This window comes from Ambystoma mexicanum, chromosome 10, assembly GCF_040938575.1.
Source record: "Ambystoma mexicanum isolate Mex_15411 chromosome 10, UKY_AmexF1_1, whole genome shotgun sequence".
Lineage (NCBI taxonomy): Eukaryota > Metazoa > Chordata > Amphibia > Caudata > Ambystomatidae > Ambystoma > Ambystoma mexicanum.
In genome coordinates, this window is record NC_090932.1 from 693,794,903 (window position 1) to 693,813,666 (window position 18,764).

The 18,764-nt window shown below is 48.5% G+C and overlaps 1 protein-coding gene across 6 annotated transcripts in view; it reads left to right on the top strand.

Annotated features, from left to right (window-relative positions):
• TRIP12 (thyroid hormone receptor interactor 12) overlaps positions 1-18,764 on the top strand; it is a 2,051,777-nt gene that overhangs the window by 1,949,412 nt on the left and 83,601 nt on the right. For all 6 annotated transcript variants that reach the window (XM_069618297.1, XM_069618300.1, XM_069618299.1 and 3 more), the window contains 3 exons: positions 3,623-3,787; positions 13,500-13,613; positions 13,873-13,967. In XM_069618297.1, coding sequence (XP_069474398.1) covers positions 3,623-3,787; positions 13,500-13,613; positions 13,873-13,967 — 374 coding nt within the window. The remainder of the gene's footprint in view (positions 1-3,622; positions 3,788-13,499; positions 13,614-13,872; positions 13,968-18,764) is intronic.

The window sequence follows — 18,764 nt, forward strand, 5'->3', positions numbered from 1 at the left end:
ATCTCTTCCACACCCCCGCCCTATCCCGCCGGTTATGTAAAATGGGGATGGGGGTGGTCCAGCCCCCTGAGACCTTAAATTCTCCACTCACCACCCCCTTCCCAGCACACCAAGTCCACACACATACACACATACACACATACACACATACACACATACACACATACATACATACACACACTGAAACCCCCGCGCCGATTCCTCTGCGTCTCGCCGTGCTAGTTGGCCCTTGCGTGCGGCAGGGGCTGACAGTCTGATTTAGAAAGACTGCTATGTGCGATCAGAGCTGTCTTTTTAAATGTATTTTTTTTGTTTTCGTTCTAGTGAAAACTATGGTTTCACTTAGTACCACTGCAACAGTAGGTAAATTACATATAGAACTGAATGTTGTTGTTAATTTGAATAAATAGCTGGTTATAATGTATTTATGCCCGTGCACTCAACTTTTGGAGTGTGATTTGGTTGCCCACTGTTAAAGTATCTCCCCTTATTACTTCTCCCAGAAAACTCTATCTAGACTTACTTCGTCAACATTCACTTTGCCAGCCTTTACTGTGTCGTGCATTTACTTGGTCTGCATCTTCCCATTTTGAAGGTGGCAATGGTTGGGCTTAAAGTTAGCTTAAGGTTAGGGATGGAGTCAATGGTGGTAGGGGGAAGAATGTGAAGTAAAACAAGTGGGGGGTGCAGGGTGCCTGCCCCTGTAATGACTTAAGTGAATGCTAGGAGAAGTAAAGGTATGGAGAAGTACAAGTGTCAAAATAAATGTATCGCAAAGTAAAAACCTACATCGGACCATAGCTGCCCTGTGGTGTGGGCTAAGGACGCTGACATTTATTTTTATTTGCACTTGCTTTCCTAGATCTCCTAAAATCGTTTTGCGTGAGCCAGTACAGATTACTCCTTGCAGAAAGGCCGATTTTGGATCAGACCAAGCTTATTAAATGAGAACCTCATGATTTGGTTATTGTAAATTCTTTCTCAATGTGGGCAGTCTAGTTTCTTTCATGTTTTAATATACCTACTTTCACATCCGAACGTAGTCGGTACCAGAACTGCTTACTTGTACATCTGAGCTGCTCCCTATCAGTTCATAGAAGTGTGGTATCTGAACACCTCTGGAGGTGTCACTGTTCTTGAAAATTGATCAATGTTCATAGAGTGAACTAGAGATTGTTAGCAAGCGCCTATCCTAACAATAGAGCAAACTGAAAACATGTCTGCTTGTTTAAGAATGTACCAAATGTGTACTCTGTGCAGTTTCTATTTGATCTGTTAATCATTCTTTGCATGCCTTCTCTTAGATCTTGTACTTACTGTGAATTGAAGTCAAGCATCGTTGTGTGGTGTATAGATATCCCATTTGTGCGACTTACATTTAACGCAAGGGCTAAACTTAATCAATTTATCCACAGGACATGTTGCTAATGATGTGACTTAACATCCATAGAGCATGTTAATTCCTGGTTGTTCAACATCCAACCAGCACTGAATGGCAGCTGCTGTGGTCACATGTCTCATGCTGTGTCATTCTTAAGGAAGCATGTTATGCAGCCTCAGTGATTTATATTACAGGGCATGCAAGGGATATCATAGCAGCCAGTGTGTTGACATGTTTTCATCATTTATTTCTGTAAACTGCATGTTACCCAAAACAACAGAGGACATGTTGTGCAACTTTGGTTATAAAACGGGGCCTACACACCCCCCTCCCAAGCCCCCCAATCTAATGGCAACCCATCTGGTAGCATTCAGGGATTTTCTTCTTCTTTGGAAAATTACATGATGTCCAATCATCCGTCATATCTTAGACGCTACAGAGTCTCGCAAACCAGATTGTTGCCGTTTAACTAGTCCAAATGTTTTTTAATATAAATCATGATTAAATAGCTAAACATAACTATTCCAAAGGTTGCACATATATTATATCTAATGCTTTACGCATGCTGGAGAAAAATGACTAAATATGATGATTAAAGCTCTTGGACATTTTATTGACTAAGAAATGTGGACAATTCTTTTATTGCGCTCAGTTTGCTGGCTTAGATTGTGTGCAATCAATTCCTGTTTCTTTATATCTAATGCTGAGGGAGCCCTTGTGCTGTTACTAGCCTTTACTAAATCCAATAACAGCCATGGAATGTCCTCCTTCATATGCTGTTTATCCAGGAAATGTGCAACTAGAGGAGACTTTATGCTGTCCTTATCCTCAAGCGGTGTTCAGCCATTTGCGTTCCCACGTCTCTTGTGATTTTCCTAATATAGGTCGAATTGCATAGACAGAGTGTACAATAAATGGCATTTGTTGTGTTACAATTTGTATGTTTGGTCACCTCCAAGCTTATTTCTTCATATGAAAGAAGTTGTCTTTCACATACATTTGCAAACTGAACATGCAAAACAAGGAAGAAAAATAAAAACGTTTGTGTTAAAATAACCTGACCTAAAATGTCCACTAGCTCCCAATCTAAGAGCGCATTATCTTTAAATCACTATCCAACACCCACGGATGTCTTTCCACCTATGCCCCCCAACCCCCAATACCTTACCCAGAATTATCAGGGATCAGTCAAGCAGACCTCGCAGAGCAGCCCACTGCAACAAACTACAGCAATGAAAATCCAAACACACTAAAGCTGGTGGTGCCAGTTTCCCAACCTTCGCAGCAAAACAGTAGAACTCCCTGCCCCTCATCCCTGATAGCGGAGAAATACTACTGGATATTCAGGAGACAACTAAAAACCTGTCTATTTGCATACTGATACATGGTGGGATGCACAACCTAGCCTGATAAGGTATGCTGTTTTCTTGCGCAATAGATCAAAAGTTTAGTTCTGGTTTTCCTCCCTCCGAGGATGTTGACTTTAATCTGGCGGATCTGGATTTGGTACTGTGATCTTGTATGTGAACACAGATCTCTGCAACAAGTGCTTAACCGACTTGAGTCATTTTCTTATCCATTGTGGCTTTCATAATTACCAATATGCATTTCAACTTTGGTCACTGCACTCGATCAATATATTGCCCAAAGAAATGTGAAAACGCTGCACAAGTTGTGCTGCAGTGATCACAGAAACTGGATGTACTACAGTGAACACAGCGCAAAATAATTTTTCATAGACTTTTTTGTATCAGGCAACCAGGTAATGGGCCGGAGCATGTGCACCCTTTGCCTAACCGTCAAGACATCTTTTGCCTGTATTACTTCTGGTTGAGTAAAGGCCTTGAATTGAGAACTGTTTTCCCTATCACTTGGAAGGAATTATGTGGATTCTGTATGCGTTTTCTTCCGCTACGTGATGTCCATGGTTTATGGTAAACTCTGGGCCTTTCTTTTACGTCATCACATAAGACTCCAATTGGGAGTGCTTTTGGTGGTTTTCAGATCTCCAGTGATATCCCTGTGTCCTCTAGTGGCTATTCCAGAAAGTCACATTTTGTTGTCCCATGCTGGTAGCAAAATTATTCCTCACCACACATCCTCTCAGAAATTGACAGTCTTGCCCCTAGAATTCTATAGTTTCAAAGGTGGTTTGACATTTTTCCAACATTTCAAGTAAAAGCAAATGGGTTTTTAAATTGTAATTTTTCATGTTTCTCCTTTAAAAAAAAAACTTTTCAGACTAAAGAGAGTTTGCAGTATGCATTGGAGAATCTGAATATGAATGGCTGCTCAGTGGAAGACTTGGCCTTAGATTTCACTCTACCAGGCTTTCCCAACATTGAATTGAGAAAAGGAGGAAAGGATTTAGCAGTCACCATACACAACTTGGAAGAGTATCTAAGAGTAAGCATATTCTAATATATTTGGTATATTTTGTTACTGTTGTTCCACCCATGTTAATATTGAGCATCTCAATGAAGTTGTAACACACATTTATGATATGATTAAGAAATACATTTTTCTTTGTTCATACTTATATTTTGCAAGCTCTTGGAACATATTAATTTTACATTAACTTGGAAAACACTTTTTTTAAATCCTTGCCATCTCAGCAAATACATGTTTGGACACTAATTGTAGAATTGTGTTATATTGAAGCTGTCTGATTGAATACAAATTGCTGAATTATTTCAAATACACTGCTTTAAGTATTAAACATGTTTTTCCTACCCGCACAGCAACCAGAGGCTTTTTCATGGTTGATCCCAAAATGTCTAAATGTAGCTGCTAACCCAATTTTCTTTAATTCCTGACTAAAATTGCGAAAAAAGTTTCAAGCTATTCTAAATATTGTGTTGACACAAATAGATACTTTGTCCATTCCATCTCCTTTAGCACTCCTTACCATGTACAAATTATCTCTCAACATGCTCTCCTCTGTCTCAAAGTCTTGCTACTACATCAAATAAATGTCTTGCCTCCCCTCTCGCCAGTTATCCAGGGACTTCCAGCACACTCGCCATTCCCTGCTTTCAATGGATTCCTTTTCTCCCACAGATTCCTCATCTGATAGATATTCCCTCCAGCTGTACTGCTTCGGCAATTTTCCGATGGGGGGCTTAGTGGACCTAGACCTAGTGGTCGACCATCAAACCGTCTTGCTTGGCGTCTGGTTGTCAGCTCTGGACGTTAAGTCAAGGGTCGTATAAGTACCACGTCACTATGCCCCAACCTCGGTTCCTTTTTTCTGTGCCCTAACCCGCTGCTTCGGAACACAGAGCTTTGACTCTTTCGACGGTTTTCGTCATAAATCCTGTTTTTTTTCACTAATTCCTCGATGCGAGAGGTCGGTTGCAAGGGTGTCTGTTTCAAGCAGTTTTCCGACTGTGGCACCAAGATGTCCCTCACCGACCCACACGAGTTGTCTCTGGTAACTCGGCACAGGACTGACTCGTGTCTGTCGTGTGCCCAGATCCCACCGAAATTCCTTCGGGACGGAGATACTAAACTCGCAATGGGTCGACCACCCTCAAAATCTCCGGCAAGGTCGACGGTTCGGTTTTCAGAGGCTGAAACCGAGGGGCGTACCCTAGAGAAACACAGGTGGAAGAAAAGGTCCCACATCGAGGTGCCACTCTTCCTCATCCCAATAAAAGAAAAGGCAACACTGCCAACGACGGGACTCGACGAAACAAGGTAAGCTGTCGGCTGGGCCTACCACCCGCCAGGAGTGGGAGGATTTTAAATCCTCGATGCTTGCAGTGTTCAAGCAGCATGCTGCAGTTGGCGCGGCTCCCACCCCACGCAGCATGCCTCGGAGCCAAGAGCGGTGCTCAGTGCACCCGACCCCTCAAGTGCCCTGGTACTGACTATGTCAGCACGGATTAATCTTTCGATGTCGGAAGAAATATTATGGAAGCCGTACTAGCCCTGTGCGTCCAAGGATGTCGATGCCACAGCATCTCAGTCGACACCGAAATCCACTATGCCGGCAACGAAGGACAAACCCTCGACCGTTGTTGAGAACGTCTTTACCCCACAACCACAGTCCTAATTTTTCGAGACAATGTCTGGTATCTTCGGCGATCACGATGCTGATAACCAAGATGTCGACCCAATTTTCTCTGGTTCAGGAGGGGTTGACTATTTTGACGACCAAAACAGGCTGCTACAACTAGCTTAAGACCTCCAAGACGCTAGTGGCCTGGACACTTCGCCTGAACTCGAATTTCAACAGTCCCAGCCCTACCTTCACAATATATCTAAATACAGGGCTCTAGTAGAAAGAGTTAGCGACACCCTGGGACTACACTCAACAGTGGTGCCTGCGCAAGGTTATGACCTTACCGACATCCTAGAGGAAGGTCTTGCCACTGAACAGAACATCCCTCTGAATCTGGCCATAGCTGAACCTTTAAATGGCAAACCCCATGTTCCATTACTCCTGTCAGCTCCACCATTTCCATTTCAATTTCCGGGGAAGTACGGGCTGACTAGAGGAGACCTCTCATACCTCTCCTCTCACCCTTCCCCAGAGGGGCTTGTCATGCAGGCAGATACGGTCTCTTCTAGACCTGTATCTTCCACCTCCACTCTGACCCTAGACAGAGAAGCAAAAAAAGTAGATGCCTTGGCAAAGAAGGCATTCACCTCGGATAGCATGGCCCTCAAATCTATGAATGTGGCAAGCAGTTTTGCCAAATACTCCTTCAGCCTATGGACAGCAGTGGAAAACGCTGCCCAGTATGTCCCGGAAGGTGAGATGCGCGAGAGATTCCTACAGCTGGTGGAGGATGGAAAGGAGGTGGCTGAGCAGTTGCTGCAAACGGGCCTGGACATGGCCGACTGTTGGTAGATCTTTGGCTTCGGTCATAACATTGAGAAGGCAGGCATACCTGAAAACCTCTGGGATTTCGCCGAGCATCCAAGTGAAACATTTGGACATGCCCTTTGAGGGCAATCTTCTTTTTCGGCCACAAAACCAACAATGCCTTCGAGAAATTCAAGGAATCAAAACTTGCTGCCAAATCCTTAGGCCTAAGCTGCGTAGCCGGCCAAGTCTGCCTTTAGCTTTGCCTCTAGGGCACAGGGCTACACGAGATATGCTCATTATGGCAGAAAGGTGCAGCTCCCACCGGCCAGGCAAGGGCAGAAGCCTTTCTCGCGCTCTGGAAGGGGCAGAGGGGCTTGTTAGAAGTCAACAGGCAGGCAGTGTCGGCAACGGGGGCGACCCAGCCTCCGAAGCTGCTTTGTTTTCCCCTCTCACAGCGCACCGGTTGGAGGACGGTTGACGGAGCACTTGCTCCAATGGCAGGGAATTACTTCTGATGCCTGGGCTCTACAGCTTGTCCAATGGGGTTATTGTCTGCCTTTTCTAAGAAAACCACTGGACAGACAGCCCCCACCTCCAATTCAACTGGGACAGGAGCTCCAGGAAGAACCAATAGCCCTGTTGCTGAAGGGTGCCGTGGAAGAGGTACTTCTCCAGCATGGGGTCTGGCATGGATTCACATGCTCACGAATATTCCCCGTCGTCAGGCTGGGAATCCTCGGTAAAGAAAAAATCAGTATCAGTTTCGTTTCTGATCTGTCTTTCTTAGTAGTAACCAATCACTGATCTCTGGGTCATACTGCCCCCAGCCAATGACTGCCCTCTCCCTAAGCCCCGCCTCTGGCAGCCATCCTCAGATTTTTACTGCACACTCAAGTGTTGGGAGTCCTCGTGCTTTAGCTCTCGAGTTTTTGCTGCATTTTCGTGCTTTTTCAGGAGATTTTCTCATTTTTTCGGTTTAATCGAGCCTCAAGCTCCACCGTTTCTACTTCCGATAACGGGGACCGGTTTCGGAATTCTTCTAGGCCCCTCAAGGGTGAGGTTTTCGTCGAGTTTACGCTTCTTGGAGGATTCCGGAAGATCTGCGGCCTACCTCAACGGACATGGCCCAGGACAAGAGAAGCTCGACGCCCAGATCCAAGCTGTTCAGGTGCTGCCCTGGATGCGGATTACAAAACGTTTTCAAGGAGGACGACCATTCGCGATGTCTCTACTGTCTTCATGAGGACAAGACGCACGTGGAGAAGGACTGTGCGTTCTGCAAGAACCTTTCGGAACGGACCAAACAAGATCGTCGTTCCCGCCTCGCCGCCTGGCTGGAGAAGGGCACAGCAGGTGAGAAGGCGAAGAAAAAGTCTGAGCGGGCTTCTAAGACCTGTGAGCGCGCCCCGGCGACGGGGGCCCAACAGAAAGCCAAGCACTGCAAGTCCGCGGGCACCGGGAGTGCCGAAAGGTCGGGCTCTTCGGCTGCCAGGCAGGGCGCGACTTCCCCGGCACGTTCAACCACGAGCCAGCGCTTTGGTTCGGGGAAGAGGAAGTCCGAGAACCCGGGTAAGCTAATGGAGCGCCCCCGGTCGATCTCGAAGGGACCCGAAGGTGAGCGAGGCGCTGACCCTCCCCCCAAGGCGAAGGCCCAGGACGCACCTAAGGTGGTGAGGGCTTTGATCCAGCCGGCAAAGGTCTCTATCGAAGTGGTCGCTGGGACCCTGGCGAAGCCGGCTGAGACTATGCCAGTGGAAACGGCCTCTGGGCCCAGAGTATCCCTGCCACCGCGGAGGGAATCCTCTTTCCATCCCATCGTTAAGACCCCCGTGAAGTCCCCGGCGGAAAAAGAGGGGGGGCGGTGGCCATTACAGACTCGGAATCAGCCTCTGAGGATCCAGAACCAGGCCCGTCGGGAAGCCCTCTGAACAAGCGGAGGAGAGTCCACCCCGCTCCTCCCTTCGTGCCTGTGGACCCCTCATCCCCCTCGCCGGACCCTAGAGAGGATACGGCGACGGATACGGCGGCGATGACACAACGGACATCCCGTCATCGCCCCCCCTTGGGCTTCTCCACCCGACGAAATTGGCTCCTTTCACGCCATGATAACTAGGGCATACAAGCTCTTCTAGCTCTGCCCTGAAGAACAGAAAAAGGAAGGGTTTCTTTACCAACAACGAGAGGCCAAGAGGAAGACAGTCCTCGCGGTGCAGTTGCTCAACGACATCTGGGACGAGGGGCTGGCTATCCTCAAGAACCCTTCCATGACACCCGCCAAGAGGGACAGGTATGAGAAGAAGTACTGAGTCACCGATGCCGCCCCCTTGTGCCTCAGGGCCCAGCCCACGCCGGACTCTGCCTCGGCAGCGGCCAAGAAGAAAGCAGCGGGTGCGGCGGCTTCAACTTCCACTTCCCCGCCGGACAGCGAGGGCAAGAAGTTGGACTCCATGGGACGAGTCATTTCGTCGGCAGCGACGACGATTAAGGAGGCCAATGCCTTAACGATCGTGGCCCGCTACGACAGGGAGCTTTGGTTCAAGATAGCTCCCCTGCTAGACTTCCTACCGGATGACAAGAGGGCAGAGGCCCTACAAATTCTGCAGGAAGACGAGGTGGCATCGGATCACGCCATAACGGTGGCAACGGACATTGCCGATACCGGATTTTGCCAACTGGGCAACAGGGTGTGCCTCCCGACGACGAGGATGGCTCAAGGTGACAGACTTTTGCCAGGACGTCCAGACCAGAGTGTTGGATATGCCGTTCGACGGCAACAACCTTTTTGGGAAGACGGTGGACGAATCGCTCCAGGCCATCAAGACCGACTCGGAGACGGCCCGGGCACTAGGGGTGCTTCGACGACGGCCCTTTCATAGCTCAGGAGGCAGACAGGGTGCCTCCAAGGGATCCAGCGGTGGCTCTTCTACATATCGCCAGGCAGCCCGCGCCTCGTCCCAGGAGGCCTACAGAGGTCGCGGCAAGCAAGGGGGATCCCGCCGTCGTCGTCAAGGAGGCCAAGGCGGCAAGGACTCCTCCAAGCAAGACTGACCCGGCCGTGGCGTCCGGCCCCCACTGAAGCACCCCGGTGGGAGGCCGGCTGACTAAGTTCGTCAGGGTGTGGGAGTCCATCTCCACCGACCGTTGGGTGCTGGACACCCTGGCCAACGGGCACTCACTGGAATTCCGAAAGAAGTGTCCTCGCATTCCTCCCGTGGCCAGGAAGGAGAATCACGTCCCTCAACTGCTGTTGGAGGTAAGGGCGATGCTCATGAAAGGTGCCATCGAGCTCATCCCCAGGAGGCTCCGGAGTGTACTCAAGGTACTTCCTTGTCAGAAAGAAGACAGGCGGTTGGCGCCCCATCCTGGACCTGCGTCGGTTAAACAAATACACCAAGGCACAGAAATTCAGGATGGTCACCCTCCAGCACGTGCTGGGACAACTTGAGGAGGGTGACTTCCTATCGTCATTGGACCTGGAGGATGCTTACTTCCACATCCCCATTCTAAAAGGGTACAAAGTTTCTCAGGTTCGTGGTTCAGGGACGCCACTACCAATTCAGAGCCCTGCCGGTCGGATTAAAGTCGGCACCCAGGGTGTTCACCAAGGGCCTGGCACCAGTGGCGGCGCGGCTGCGCCTGCAGAGGATCCACGTCTACCCCTACCTGGACGACTGGCTAATCCGGGCAAGGACAATAGAACTCGCCATCGAACACACAACGAGGACCGTCCGACTGCTCAGGGAACTGGGATTCACCATCAACTACCCCAAATCCCACCTGGTTCCGTCGCAAGTAGCACTGTTTCTGGGTGCGAAGCTCGATGCAGTGGGGCAATTGGCCTCCCAGTCGGAGGAGAGGACGAAGGCCATTCTGGGCAAGGCGCAGCGCCTGCTAGCCACGGATGTGGCCAGGGTGAGGTCCATCAAGTCCCTCCTCGTGATGATGTCCTCATGCATCTATCTTGTACCCCTTTGCAGACTTCGGATGCGTCCGCTACAGGAGTTCCTCGACGCCCGCTGGTTTCAGGCGACGGGCTGCTTCGAAGACAGGATCCCTCTCGACGAGGAGTTCCGTCGGCCGATCCTATGAAGGGGTACCCGTGCGCACCTCACTACAGGCACGGGCTTTCAGACCCCGGCGTTTCAGGAGACGGTAACTACGGACGCCTCTCTGGAGGGTTGGGGGGCCCACACTGGAGATCTCCACGCAAGAGGCCTTTGGCTCCCAGAGGAGAGGTCTCTCCACATCAACATTCTGGAGCTCCGAGCAGTGTTCTGGGCGCTCAAATCGTTCCTTCCGTCCCTCAAGGACAAAGTGGTGAGGATCTTCACCGACAACACCACCACGATGTTCTACATACGGAAGCAGGGAGGCACCAGATCCCCAGCCCTATCCAAGGAGGCCCAGGATCTGTGGCACTGGGCCGTCGCCCAGGGGATGTTTCTGGTTCCCTTCCACTTGGCAGGAATAAAAAACACCTTTGCCGACTCACTCAGCAGGGAGCTGTGCTCGTGCCACGAGTGGGAACTACATCAGGACCAGGTGGATCGTCTCTTTCGACGATGGGGCAAACCCCGGATCGACCTTTTCGCGACGGCGACGAACTCCAAGTGCCAGACGTTCGCCAGCAGGTTCCCGCAGCTGAGGAGCATGGGCGATGCTTTCTCGTTCCCTTGGGACGGCTTGTTTCTATACGCGTTCCCTCTGTTGCCATTGCTGCTCCGCCTCATCAACCAGCTCAAGAAGTCCGGGTGCAGAATGATCCTCATCGCACCGGCTTGGCCGAGGCAGATCTGGTTCCCGGACCTTCTGGACTTGTCAACGTCCCCACCAGTCAAGCTGCCGGTGGACGCGGATCTTCTCTCCAGAGAAGGAGGCGCCATTCTTCATCACGACCCAGAGTCGCTGAACTTGCAGGCCTGGCTCCTGCAGCACTAGAGTTTGGAGGGTACGCTATCCCGGCTGATTGCAGAGAGGTTCTTGCAAAAGCCAGGGCGTCCTCAACTCTCAAGTGTTACGGTCATAAGGGAAGAGGTTCTCTGTCTGGTGCCGTGCACAGAAGATTAACCCTCTGCGGATTACGGCCCCTCAAGTACCGCCATACCTACTGTCGCTGGCCAAAGCTGGACTGGCTCACGCCTCCATCAAAATACATCTGGCTGCCATCTCCCGATATACCAGGATTACGGGACGGGCGTCCTTGTGGTCTCATCGCCTGGTGAAGGAATTTATGAAGGGACTATTCCGATCGTTCCCGCCGGTGAAGGCTCCTGCCCCGGCGTGGGAGCTTAATGTGGTGCTGACCAGGCTCATGGGGGCCCCATTCGAGCCTATGCATTCGGCGCCTTTGAAGTTCCTGTCATGGAAGACAGCGTTCCTCGTGGCCATCACCTCCGCACGACGAGTGGGAGAGATCCAGGCCCTATATTGCAAGCCTCCATACTTGACTTTTCATGACACGAGGGTGGTGCTGAGGACGCACCCCTCCTTCATGCCCAAGGTGCCATCGGACTTGCACCTCAACAAGCCCTTGGTGTTACCAGTTTTCTTCCCGTCGCCTTCGACTCAGGCCGAGAGGACTTTGCACTCGCTGGATGTAGCTAGTGCGCTGAAGTTCTACGTGGACCGCACAAAGAGTTTTCGGAAGACGTCACAACTGTTTGTGAACTTTGGGTCTGTGAATCAAGGGAAGGCTCTCTCGAAGACTTCCATTTCCAGATGGCTCTCCGGCTGCATCATGCACTGCCACCGGTTGGCAAACCGACCGCTGCCCGGCCGTCCGAGAGCCCATTCGACCAGAGCGATTGCTGCTACTACGGCCTTCTTGTCTGGTGTGCCCCTGTTGGACATCTGCAGGGCTACTACGTGGAGGTCGACGCACACCTTCACAAGATTCTACTGCATCGATCGGGACTCCAGGGAGGAGTCCACGGTCGGCCAAGCAGTGCTGCGCAACCTGTTCGCCTAAGGTGAGCCTGGTGAGGAGGTAAGAATTGCTTAATGTTGAGTTTTGGATGTAATGCTTAATGTTGAGCCTTTGCCACCTCCCGTGGTTGTGCATGTGTATACTGCTATGTATTATTTTATTCATGAGCATGTGAATCCATGCCAGACCCCATGCTGGAGAAGGAACAAGTTACTTACCTGTAACTGTTGTTCTCCAGCATGGGTCTGGCATGGATTAACTTGCGAACCCTCCCACCTGCCCCTCTGCGGCTCTTCACTTGGTCATATTGCCACTTTGCGTGCTACCAAATCTGAAGATGGCTGCCAGAGGCGGGGCTTAGGGAGAGGACAGTCATTGGCTGAGGGCAGTATGACCCAGAGATCAGTGATTGGTTACTACTAAGAAAGACAGATCACGAACGAAACTGATACTGATTTTTTCTTTACCGAGGATTCCCAGCCTGACAACGGGGAATATTCATGAGCATGTGGATCCATGCCAGACCCATGCTGGAGAACAACAGTTACAGGTAAGTAACTTGCTCCTAAGCCGAAGTGTGGTAGACTGAGAGAACTGTGCCAATCACCTATCTTTTTTCTTAAGACTCTTTAGACCCCGTGAGGTTGAACCTGGGGAATGGAATACAAAAAGGAAAATTCCTTTTTGTATTCCATTTACACATTGTGTTATTCTGAGAAGAAGGGCAAGCTCAGGTTTTCTTACTATAGAACTTTTTTATTTTGACCAGACTGACTTTGGCGTATTTGTTATTTTTTTTGGTCGGGATTACTCCCATTTTAGAGTTGGGGCCAGTTAGGAATTCTACCATCCGAAGCAAATAATTTAATACTAGTTTTCTTAAACGAGTATCCATTATGTCTGGGTCTACTGCTCGATACCATGCCTTCCTCACACAAAGTATTTGTTATCTTGGCATTTGTTCCAGCATGTGGGTATTACTGATATTTACCCTTTGGAACATGTTTTTGCAAGACTTTCACTTTCCCTTGCTGCACACGCATGGGTTTATAATTTGGGAGCCAGTAATCAGATGTACCCCAATAACCTCTCGAACGGTAAACTTAAAACTGTTGTTTTCTGTATTGGGTTTAATTAATCCTTATTCTTTACATTGTTTCTGAAATGTCCCTTCATTCATTGGGCATCTTAAGCTAGGAGATGGGCAGCTGTGACCTCAAGACATTATGAGGAAACCATGTCACATAAATGTTCAAGTGAGGGAGAATATGGTCCTTTTTCACAAATGCTATAATAATCATGACATTTATTCCTGCATTTGTTTTTTTGCATAATTTTTGACAGGTATATTAAACTATTTGATATTTTTCTTTCAGTTGGTAATTTACTGGGAATTAAATGAAGGTGTGTCTCGGCAGTTCGACTCCTTTAGAGATGGATTCGAATCGGTCTTCCCTCTCAGCCATCTTCAGTATTTTTATCCTGAGGAGGTTTGTATGTCTTTCGCTCTCTATTGCTTGCTCGCATCGCGCTCTCTCTCACTATATAATCTATCCTTCATTTTATATACTTGATGTATAGAGCGTTGTGATGGTTCAGTAGTAATTGTGATATTGTACCAATAACCTTGAGATGTTGTTGATCAACCGCTTTCGGGTGACATATAATTATCTTTATATGTGGGCTGTCTGTGCAAATCGGTTTACTTGGACAGTAATATGTTATCTTCCTGGTTACATTTTGAAATAGCTCGATCAGCTCCTGTGCGGAAGTAAGACAGACACATGGGATGTGAAAACCTTAATGGAATGCTGCAGACCAGACCATGGCTATACCCATGACAGGTATAGTGACAGATCATACTTTTTCTATTCTTTTACATTTTTCCGGCATATTTAAAATCCCATTTATTCCTCTGTCTCGTCTCCTTACCTCCATACATACGTGAAAGTCCATCCTATGTAGTCAGGACCATAACGACATACTAGAGCAGTATAGTTTTGAAAAATAAAAAAAGGACTAGGGTGCATGCCTAGCCACGCACCTGTGCGGCACCTGCCAGCTACAACCGTGAGTCCTTTTCTCCACTTGGGTGGGGGCATCATTTATTATGTTATCATTTTTGCTCTGCGTTTTGGGGTTTTTGCTGCTGTGTGTTGTGCAACAGTTATTTGGCCTTTATGTCCCTATATGCTCTGTATAACATGTGCTATGGGATCTGTTACTTTGCAGTGAAATTGTACCCGTTGATTCTCCTGCCCCCGATCCCCAGCCATCTATTCTTTCAGGCTGAGTTTGTTCAAACCCAGCCCCCACCAATGGCGTCTCACTGAATCAAATACCCGGTCCACTTAATTGGAGAAATGCCGCCCTTCTGCCTTCTCACTCTGGACACCTTCCCCTTACTCCCCTCCCCCTCCCCCTCCTTCATCACTGTGTATTTTCTGAATGGGTGTTTCACCTGCCTCCCCCCACTAGCCAACACCCCACAGCTGCCCCACTCATCCAAGCAGGTCTCATCCCCTACACCTTCTCCTTTCCTCCTTGGTGCCATGCAAATCCCTGATGTTTCCTCCTCCCATTTCCTCATTCAGAGACACTCGTTCACCTGCCTGTGTATCAAAGGCTCTACATTCGACAGCTTGGAGCCGGAGAGCGGTGCATTCAGGGACAGGCAGGGTTCAACTCCCTGTTCTTTTACGTCCTTTCACCTTTACTCCACACTGATGGGGCATATCCCACAGAAAGCCACTGGAGCCTGTTTCCTAGCAGCATTTTATAGAACTTTTTTGCACAGGGGTGCAAGCGCCGCCACGGCATGGACACTCCAAGAGTCCCTCCCAACCGTCGGTCCCTTTCTTTGTCTAATGGGACAGTGGTGACCGCAGCAGCTGCACTCTGTTGTGCCCATATTTGGGAAAATACCGGTCACATCACATGCCCAACGGGTACCGGGACTGTGCGAGTTGCCTGGGAACCTTTTCTTCCTCTGACCCGCACAGATTTACTTCATGTCGTGTTTGGGAGAGGACCACGCGTGGCAGTACTGTGATGCATGCATTGCATTCTCCAGGACCTTCCTTCTCACCCGACATGCTGGGAGTAGACTTCCGAAAGATTGCCGCCAAGAGAAATCAGACTTCATCCCTGCGAAGGTAAAGAAAAGGAAGGTAAGTAAAAAAGAAAATAAAGGGCACCCCCACACTAAAGAAAACTTTTCCAGTTAGAACCACACGGGACGGGTTGCGCAAACCCTTTTCCCCTTGCCTTGGTGGGGCACACATGGGACCAGCGCTGCACCCCCCCCCCCCCCCCCCCCGCTCGGGTACCCACAGGACACTGTTACAGTAGAGGGAATACTCCTGACTGTACAACAGGTACCAAAACACACTGAGCTCACATGGACCATGGGAGGAAGCAAGCCCCTACCGGTGTAGACTTCACTGATACACCCTGCTCAGGCACAGGAGGGAGGAATCTCTTAAGAGTCACGTGATGTGCACCAGAAGTGAGTGCTGACCATTTTTCTGATCCACACAAGCATTTGCACTCTGTACATGGACCTTGGCACAAAAAGAAAAGCAGCCCACCTTCCTCCCTGTTAGGGAGAATTTTCATAAATGGCTGATTTCCCTTACCTAATGAGTCCCTCCGCAGCTTTGCTGGATTTCTAAGATTTATTTTTTTCACCTGGTAAGAGTGTGAACCTTTTTCCCACTCTTACATGTGTCTTGCTGTGTGTGTGTTTTTACCATTTGTGTGATCTTGGGCTCTGGAGCCTCACCTACTCCATGAGCGTCATTGTTGTGTGTTATACAGCACCTTCAGTGCAGTGACATAGGGTTGTCTTTTAGACTTCCCACTGACTCCATTTTTCTGGGACTGACTACTGTCCCCAAGAAACATGTAAAGTTGCCATTAACTTTATGTAGTCTCTTTAAACCACAGACCCAATACACCCCATCTTACATGGAGTATTGGAAAGGGTTAATTCTTATCCCTTTTTGTCTGTTTCTCTTGGAGCACTGTTTCGCTCCCTTTTCATCAAGACTTGGTGGTAGCAGTGGTAACTACCCTATTTTTCATACTGCGGTTATCTTATATAACCATGGTATTGTTTTAGGCTATTATATTAGCCTCGAACATAAACCTGCTTGACCAAATATATTTTATTTCGGCTCCGGCTGGGTTTAGTCACCATTTTATTTTAAAAGTCTTTCTCATGTTTTACTCTGTGCGCCTAACCAGGTTTGGTCCCTTTGTTCGCCGTCTTTTCGCGGGCTTCTGCACAGAAGCCCTCCTTAAAGCGCCTGAAAGTCTGGGTGGGCAGGATGTGAGGGAGGGGTCTTAGAACCCCTGCCATGGGTTCCCTTGGTAACCCAAGTTGCACTCCCGTTTGATTAGCTGGGTGATTGACAGCCAGGCTGTATGAATGGGAGAAAACTGCATAAAAAGCAGGTCCCTGGGACTGGAAAGGCAGTCTCGCCACTGGAACGAAAGAACCAATGAGGAGCTGATGGAAGAGGACCCCTACAATGACTGACCTGCCTGGTGAAGCCCTGCTGCAGGTCAGAATCTTCAGAATCTGACGACAGAGAAGATCCTCCAGGAAACTTCTTCCCTTGAGCTGGTGGGAGCAACCAGTTTGCCCAAACTTCAAGCCAGGACCCCTCCTCTGGTCGAATTCGCTGTACAGAGCTACAGTGGGCCGGATAGCCAGGAAGGTCGGACCCTGCTTGGGTTTTAAGGAGCACACCTTTTATCCGTTGCTTTGCTCTGCTGCTGGTTTCTTCCCTGGGTAGTGCAGGACCCTCCAGTCCTCCTACTTCTTGTCAGTCCGACAGTCGCTTCAGGAACCGTGAGCCTGCAGGAACTACCAGGGACGTCTGCCTCAGCTACAGCTTCCTCTCCATTTTAAGGTACTGTGCAAATCCGGTGGTTCGTTCAGCTGAAGTGAAAGTATTTGAAATCATTCTCCAAACCGAGGGCTTGTCCTTCTCTTCTCTTTGAACTAACTTTCCTTGCCAACCAACCTCGTCTGGAATCCGAGGCACAAACTTTACCACAAACTACCCTGAACTGTGTGATCTTGAGCAAAAGACGTTTGACCCATTTAACATTGGCCCTAAGCCTTTTCTACCTAATTCTATCACTATAGTTCCTCTTGCTCAATTGCCCTGAGTACTAATCTGTTGGTGTGGTTCAATTTCTATTAACTTTGTTTTTCCCTCCTTTTTAAATTGCTGGAGTGCCATTTTGTGCTCCCACTTCATTATGTGAGCTTAACTTGTCTGGAACTTATTGGGAGTGGTGTGGTGTATTAAGAGTGTTATTTTTAAACTGCTTATAATAGTGTAATGTTATACAACTGAAGAGTGAAATAAATGTATATTCTTTTACTTGAAAACCTTGAGTCAGTGTTTGCCTGAATCATAGTAATTGCTGTCCTTTGTGTAACTATTTGATACTTCTCACTTACACTTAAGATAAGCCATCGCAACCACTTCAACTGTGTAGTACGGGCTTGTACCAAAGGTGAATTTGTACTGTCACTTGTAGTCTTAATTGTGTGTGTTGTTCCCAAAGGGTACTGCATATAATTCTGGCTAACACTCCCCTACAGCTACCTACACCAAATCAACAGACACAGATCTATGCTGCAAATTGGTCGACCGGAGAAGAGGGAATGGACCTACACGTGAAAATAGCACATATGGCTGATCAACCAAAAAGGCAGGCCTTTGCCTCACAAGGACGGCCACCTGACTCGAATGCAGATGACTGATGGCAACATTGTTGAAACCTCAAGCGTGGCCACTCCAATCCAAGCATGGTGCTAACACAGACTTATGCGCCAGGGATTGTGTGGACAGCCCTGAGCAGGGAACTGTACTGTGAAAATAACCACATGGCTTCTGCTACACAGGGCGGCTATGACGGCTGGCATACCTAAGCATTACCTCCAAAAACGTATAAGTAACACAGGAAGGGGAATAAGAACCCTGCTGTGCTCGACAGAATAACAGTTACTACATCATCATCAGCTGTATTGCGGTTTAAAACCATGAAAGCAACATCATACAAGTACATCAATACAATTAACGCATATATACAGTTAAAGAGAAATCTGAACAAAAATCAATTGTTAAATTCTGCTTTTCATTAAAAATAATTTATGAACACCTTCTTGGCTGTGGTAGTGTTGGCACGCTAAAGTGTGTTCACCACACAACTTATTTGAGGACCATATTGCACATTTAAAAAAGTTCCCCAGCATGGGGTCTGGCATGGATTCACGTGCTCAGAATATTCCCTGTCTTCAGGCTGTGAATCCTCAGTAAAAGAAAACACAGTTCTGAATCTTGTTAATCTGCTTAGAATCACGTGCTGTGCATATGGTCCGACATCCAGTGGTAACGCAGATGAGTATTGCATCTTACTCGCAGAGTATTGCATCTTGTCTTTCGAGGGACGTCGGCATAGACGTGTCTGTAACTCTATCCCTAGCATGACGTGTAGTGTACCCAAACTCCCTCACGTGCTGAGGTCCCTCAGATTGTTTTTTTCCACCCAGATAACTGGTCGCCCTATAGCGGAGCTCTTTGTTAAGAGACATTGTTATACCTTGTTTATCGACTTTG